The 7,040-nt window shown below is 55.0% G+C and overlaps 1 protein-coding gene across 11 annotated transcripts in view; it reads right to left on the bottom strand.

The window, feature by feature from the left end:
• Positions 1–676: 676 nt before the first annotated feature.
• Positions 677–7,040, bottom strand: part of GPSM1 (G protein signaling modulator 1) — a 63,332-nt gene continuing 56,968 nt past the window's right edge. For all 11 annotated transcript variants that reach the window (XM_053961949.1, XM_053961960.1, XM_053961950.1 and 8 more), the window contains 3 exons: positions 5,103–5,262; positions 2,729–2,937; positions 677–2,634 (listed from right to left, as the gene is read on the bottom strand). In XM_053961949.1, the coding sequence (XP_053817924.1) occupies positions 2,446–2,634; positions 2,729–2,937; positions 5,103–5,262 (558 nt within the window). In that variant the 3' untranslated portion in view covers positions 677–2,445. The remainder of the gene's footprint in view (positions 2,635–2,728; positions 2,938–5,102; positions 5,263–7,040) is intronic.

The raw sequence follows: 7,040 nt of genomic DNA, 5'->3' as shown, positions 1-7,040 counted from the left end.
GAGAACAAGCTGGTGGTTCTTTATTAATCTTTGCTCAGGGCTGGCAGTGGCCAGCACAAAGGAGCCCAGCTGTGACTTGGCTTTCTCCTCACAGGGCTCAGGATCCAAACTGCTGCTCCCAGGCTGCCTTCCAGCCCAGTCCAACAGCCTGCTCATGCCTGCTGTGCTGGAATGAGCTGCTGCTGCTGCTTTGTGTCTACTCCAAGGGCCAGTGCTAGGGCTGTGCCCAGCACTCCCTGCCCTTGTCCCCTGGCTCTGGGGAACAACCCAGCTTCGGGCCAGGCGCCGGGGCGGCACCGAGACCGGGCAGGGCCTGAAAGGAACAGCTCAGTCTCTCCTCAGCCTTTTCCAGTGGCCTTTTCTCAGCCATGCAGGGCTGCTCTGTCTGCCCTGTTGTCCTGGAAACTTCTGGGCAGGGAATTCTCAGGGTTTTGTGCCTTCCCTCCACAGCCACATCCATGCTGGCAGGCAGGCAGAGCTGGGATGGTGGTAGCTGCCACGGGACCCGTGTGCTCATAGAGTAAAGAGATGTGGAGCTTGGTGCACAACATTTTCCTTAGCACAGGTGATGGTGTCTGATACCAGAGACACCCCCCCATTCACCCCCATCCCTATTCCAAAGGGCCAGGTTTAGCCCTGCTGTCAGCCAGGAAATAATGGAAATGAGTATTTGCACTGAAGCTTAGACACAAATATTTATTAAGCACAATTCCCCCCACCCCTTCCCCTTGAGCTGTATTCATTTCTAATATATTAATCCATTTGGCAGATTATTTTTTAGAAAAAAAACCAAGTACCTGTGGGTTGGAAATTCCCCATTAAAATGACATTAGCAAATGCACATGTAAAAAATAAATAAGCTCATACATTCAAGTATATGGCAAATAATACCTTAATAATACCTCTGAAAGCTTCATGGTCAGGTTCCAGTTCACCACCTGCCTAAGAGCTGCACAGGCCTGAGCCTGCAGCTGGTCAGGTCATCATCATCACTGTTTTTCTCTTTTACAAATGCCAGCTTGGCTGGTAGGTAGGGGATGGGCAGCTCCTCCTCTCCCCTCTCCAGAGCTCTGCCCAGCCCCAGCAGGGAGGCCCAGCCTCGGCCAAGCAGCAGGTGAGTGCTCCCAGGTAGCAGGTAAACTGCAGCCACCACTCCACATGGTCAGTGCAGGCAGGGTAAATGCCCCATGAGCAGCATCACTGGTCGAAAAATATCTCCCTGCTGGCTGGGGATGTTTCCAAACGCATTTCAAATCCAAAGTGCTGATTTATTCTCTGCAGGAGCGGCGCTGCTTCGGCACTGGAGTTGCTGAAGTCCAGCATAGTCTCTGGTCAAGCAAAGGAAAAATACTGCACCTCGCTCAAGTCAGATCCCTGCTCCCCTCCTCCAGCTTTTCCAGCTGGTCCAAAAGGGGAAGGAATGACAGTAAATGTGAGTTCCCTGCCAGCCCCCCAGCCTGGGGCTCTCCTGAGGCTCCAGGGGCTGGAGACAGGTGGACAGAACCAGAGAGCCTCACTGGGAGCAGCTCAGTCCTGGTTTGGGGAGAAACAAGAGGAGGGAAGGGCCACTGGCCAGAGCTGCTGAAGGACACAGAACGAAGGAGGGATGAGCCACGGGCAGAAAGCTTTGCTGGCTGTTGAAGCAGGGCCCTGTCACACACAGGTTCTGTCTTGGACCACCCTCACACCAGCTCAGTGGCACCAGGAGCTGTCCCTGTTTGCCGTGGGCTGAAAACTCGGGCAGAGACCTCTTTCCTCCTTCCCCCTGCCCAGGAATAGCCCCTGCCATGGGGCTGCAGAGGGCTCCAGAGGTAACAAATCCCACTAAAGCTTAGGGTCAGTGAGGCTTTTCCCCTGCTCAGGAGGCTCTGCAGGGCTGCAGCTGGAAGCAGAGAATGTCCAGGGCTCTCCAGAGAGTCCTCTTAACCTAAAATACACTCAGGTGTGTGGGACCACAATGCAGCTGGGGTGGATAAGATTTAAAGGACTTGGGCTCTTTTTCTCCTGTAGAAGGAACAAAGCTGAACAAGATATTCCAGAGAAGGATCCAGAGCCATTGGTGTCAGGGAAGACAGGAGGACCTCAAAATGGAAAAGGTGTTCTTCCCTTTCCCTGTTTAAATAAAAGTGTTGTAGAAATAAAAGAAATCAAGGATGGAGTTAGCTACCCCCTGTGGGCTCCTCCAAGGTCCTGGGGTTTTAGGTGATCAGCAAGGGGCTGCTAAAGTCTTCCAGGTGCTGTGCCCAGAGTTAGAGTGGCCACATGTCCTAAAAAAAACCCTTATTTAAAAACGGTCCCCCATCCGTTGGGCTCTCCCATAGGAACACAATGGAGGTGCAAGACTGGGAGCACAGGAGCACTCGGGCTTGAAACCGCCTACTCTGGTCTTCCTTTTTAAAAAACAAAATAAAGCTGAAACAACCCCCCCAGACCAAAACCCAGTTCTTAGCTGGAACCAGGCCTCTGCTGCTCCTCCTCGGCCTCCTCCTGGGCTGAGGCCAAATCCACACGCTGCTCGTCCATGCGTTTGGCCTGGACACGCTGGATGAGGCTGAAAAAGTCTTCATCGGGCATGGTGGGACCACGGGGGATGGAGTCTGGGGGGGCACAGCGCTGGTCATCGATCCTGGAGGACTGCAGGGGAGAGAGGGGCGTTAGCATCAGCACAGGGCAGGGAGGAAGGGGCTGGAGCAGAGGTGTCAGAGCTCCCCCAGCCCTGTGCCCGTACCTGACACTTCATGAGCATGTTGAAGAACTCGTCCCCGGGCTCCTGGGCGTCCCCCTCCACACGCAGGTGGCCCAGGTTGTTGTGGGTTATCCGCAGGCCGGGCAGGTTGCCCACGTTGGCACGTTGGTCATCCAGGCGCCTGCTCTGGGAGCTGGCAATGAGGTCGAAGAACTCCTCTGTCTGTGGAGATGCCATCAGGGTGGACTGTGCTGGGGGAGAGGAGCACAGGGCAGGGTCACTGCTCTGCCTGAGCTGCAGAGCCCAAATCCCCTCCCCAAACTCCTCTCCAACCCACACAAACCCAGCAGGCAGCAGCAGGGGAATCAGGTGCCTTGATAAAGCAGAACCTCACACACACATCTTGCAAAGCTGGGTCCCCTGCAGGGCTCCCTGCCTGTGCTTGGCCAGCTCCTGGAGGCCACCAAAGGTGCCACCTCAGCCCAGGAGATCCAGGTCCCCCGGGCTGAACCATTGCCTGCGTGTGATCCCTGCTGTTTCCAGCACTGCCGCTTCCACTCTGGCACAGGCAGAGCTGGGCAATCACACAAGAGCACAGAGTTCCTTGTGGCTGTGACAGGCACCCACACAATCCCAAAAGCTGGGAATAATTGCAGACAGGCCATCAGCAAAGCCCAGGCCTGGCTGAGCCTCTCACCTGGCAGCACCATCCCAGGCCCCCCAGAAATCCGGGCTGTTTGCTCAAGGAGAGGCACTGCCGAGGTGAGTCGGGCTCTCACGGGCTGCAGGATCTGTGTCAGCACCAGAAAACACTCCTGGGCTCTGCTGCTTCTCATCCCACCGAGCAGAGCCTGGGCTGTGCTGGTGCTGGGGGTCCCAGTCCAGAACCAGTACCTGTCACCTATCCACCACCAACCCTTTGGAAACCCCTCTGGGCAGCACTCCCTGGAAAGAACCCCTTGGCTCCTGCAGCTGCTGGGGAGGGAGAGGCTCCCAAACAACAGACACTGCACTCAGGGACCAGCAAAGGAAAACTGAGAAATCCAGCCCAAGTGGTGTTACTTTCCCTGAGCACAAAGCTCTGGAGCAGAGCCTGCTCTGAGCCTCCTGACACAAGTCCTTAGAGCCCCAGCTCATGGAGCTGCAGAAACACAAGAAAAATCTCAGTGCTGACGCAGGGATGAGCTTCCTCCCCTTCAGCTCACAAAGAATCCTCAAAAATAACACGTCCGAAAGGCTCGGAGCCCAAATGAGCTGAACAGAATGTGGGGCTGCTCGTGCATTCTTTATAAAGCTCTGCATTTTCAGCCCCATCTCCTAAATTACACAGCTGTTACATCCAAATGCACTTGTGTGTCAGAAATGCATCTCTTGACAAAGCGATGCTCATTTCCACCTTATTTTTAGACAATAAGTACCCTCTCACCTCACAGCCAACCTGCCTTCCTACCACAGCCTGACCTCTGCTGCAGCCCCTGCCCTGGCACATGCTCCTTGTGCTGCGGCTCTGGGAGCACTGTCAGGGGGCTCCTCTCCCGTTTGCACTTCACATTCATTTGGAAACTGATGATGAACAAATCCATCAGGTTAAATAACTGGTTTGAGCCCTTTGTGCTGGTGATTAAGTGTGTGAGCGTGATCCGTGCATTTTAGAGCTTCTCCCCAGCTTGGGTTAAACAAAGGCCCTGAACACTGAAAAAGCCACAAAACCCAAGTGCAAACACAGCCCTGCCTTTCCTGCCCTATTTGTCAGGCGCCTTCCTCAATTTATCCCTGTCCTTCCTAGTGCTGAGCTGTTTGCCTGAGCAGCTTCCCACTGTTTATCCATCCTCCTGGCTCCCCTGTCCTCACAGAGCACCTATCACCACCGCATCCAAGAGCAGTACAAAATCCAGAAGTTTTTCCTCCATGGCAACGCTATTACAAAATCTGACAATATTTTAACTTGCCTGAGAAAGCCTGACCTGGTCCCTGCACGTCCCAGACCCCAGGTTCTCACAAAGCTCCCTCAGCAATGACCACCATCATCTTCCTCCTGGAGGTACTGGAAGTGGCACAAGGACTTGTGCCAGAATCCAAGACCTAAAGACCCACACTAAAAAAATGGATTCTTGTTCAGAATCCAAGACCTAAAGACCCACACTAAAAAAATCCAAGCGGATTCTGCATTTCTCTCGCTAATTTACTCCCCAAACCTTAGCTCACATTCTCCAGCCTTTCCCTCGGCAACCATTTACATAAGAATGTTTTTTCCTTCCTCAAATAATGACCGAGATTGCCAAGGAACTGCTAAAGTTCAGAGAGCTGAGACTCAGGGAAAACATCACGGGATGCACGGCAAACCACAACAGCTGGGCACGCCGCGGGAGCAGCGTCACTCCCACAGGACGGGACTTGGGAACGCATCGGTGCTCACATATCCTCTCTCCCAGGGCAGGCACCCGCGTGGCAGCTGCCTCCGCAGCCTCGGCTGGGCACTCCTCCAGCGGGCAGCGCTGATCATCCATCCGGTTGCTCTGGAACTTGCTCAACAGGTCAAAGAAGCATTCCTCGTCCGAAGGGGTCCGGTTGATTTTCTGGGAAGAGAGAGGAGAGTCAGAGTCAGAACATCCCTCACGAGTCCCCGAGTCCGATCGCTCTGTCTGGCGCAGCCTCGGGAATAGCCGTGCCCTCTTCAGGGGCTGGCTCCTGGCTGTGCCCCAGGCGTGCCAAGCCCCACAGTCTGGAGCCTGCTGGGGTCTCTGCTCCTTGGTCCCTCTGATCCCAGAGGCTCCGGGCGCTGCCACAGCCCAAACCCGGCACAGACGAGCCTCGTGCAGCCGCTGTCACTGCAGAGCAGCCAGAGGAACCTGGAGGCTGAACGGGAAAGAAGGGAAAGGAGACAGCATTCACCCTGGCACTGCTCCCAGGGGAGCTGCTGGGCTGGGCAGGGCTGGGCTCAGAGCAGGGTGAGGGGAACCGTGCAGCCACCCTGGCTGAAGTGCTGCCCTGTGCCCAGCCAGGGCTCAGCCCAAGCTCAGGGTTTGCTTTTTCCACCAGCTAAATCCAACCTTTCCAGGCCACTGCCCCTCACACCCCAACGCTTCCCCTCGGTGCCTGTCTCCTCAGCACAGCACTTGTAGCAGTTACCCAGCTGAAAATGCCACAAAATTACAGATTTTCAGGACAACAGTTCTTGCACAAGAGCCCCAAATGAGCACCTTGCACTAGACAGGGATATATTTAAGTTGTGCTGCAGGAGGCTCGCGTTGGAGGCAGCCTCTCCAAGCCACTTCCAGCAGGGAGAGGGGCTGTGTGTCCTGATCTGGAGCAGACAGAGCAGCAGGAAGCACAGATCCTTCCAAGGAGTCACTTGGAATGGGAAATAAAATTAGCCAGTGATAAGAGGGGCATCTGCCAGGCTTGGGGATATTCCCTACACACCGAGCTAGTCCCACCAGTTACTAGGAGAAAAGCCACAACAGAAAGCAACCAAAACCTCTTAAAACTGGGTCTATCTGAGCTATTTTCTAGCCAGAGGCCAATCAGAGAATGGGCACTGGGTCCCTCCTGAGGGGCTGCACATTCCACCAGAGAGATGGAGAGAGCACAGCCAGACTTTCCAGTGGAGCAAGGGATTCCCTGGGCTGCTGGTGAAGCAAAGTCCCTCTCACAGCTCTGCTGGTGGCCACTCTGGGCAGCCTGGGAGCCCTCCCAATCCCACCACACACGGTGCTGCTCCCACCAGAGCTCTTCCCCATGGAGGGGCAGGCAAAGCCCCTCATGGGAGCTCTGCAGTAGGGAGAGACTTGTGCTGACAGGGTTAAAGGCACAAGTTGGATTGGGTAGATGAAGGAAAACAATTTTCCTGTATGCTAAGCGAAGCAGATGAGATGCACTCAGCTTCTATTTAGGGCAGCGTCAAAATTAGCAGCAGGCCAGAGAGGAACATTGGCAATGTGGGAGCTGATCAGGGAGGGGAAAAACCCCTCTCACCTCCTGCCTGCCACGTGCTGATCCACTAATGGAGCCACAGCGCCAGTGGACCCTCTGAAGCACCAACAGTTGCACCTCAGAAATCAAAGCTGGCTCGGGCTTGAACTGAGAGTGAACTACATCTCTCACAGCTCTGCTATGCTGGGTTGTGTGACCCAAATTTCAGGGTAGAGGAGGAAACCGGTTCATTCACACCGAGCCTCCCTCCCGCTGTTCCACGACTGCATGGAGTAAACCAGAGCAGTCCTGGATCCAGGGGGAAGTTCCAGCTAGCAGGAGCAGACTGGCAGTGCATGCCAGAGCCCCCAGCTCAGAGCTCCCCTCCACAGAGACCAGATCCCCCCACAGCACATCCTGCAGAGACCCTGCAGTCTGGGGT

The sequence above is a fragment of the Vidua chalybeata genome, chromosome 21, assembly GCF_026979565.1.
Source record: "Vidua chalybeata isolate OUT-0048 chromosome 21, bVidCha1 merged haplotype, whole genome shotgun sequence".
Taxonomy (NCBI): Eukaryota; Metazoa; Chordata; class Aves; order Passeriformes; family Viduidae; genus Vidua; species Vidua chalybeata.
This window is presented reverse-complemented; position numbering and strand designations above follow the sequence as displayed.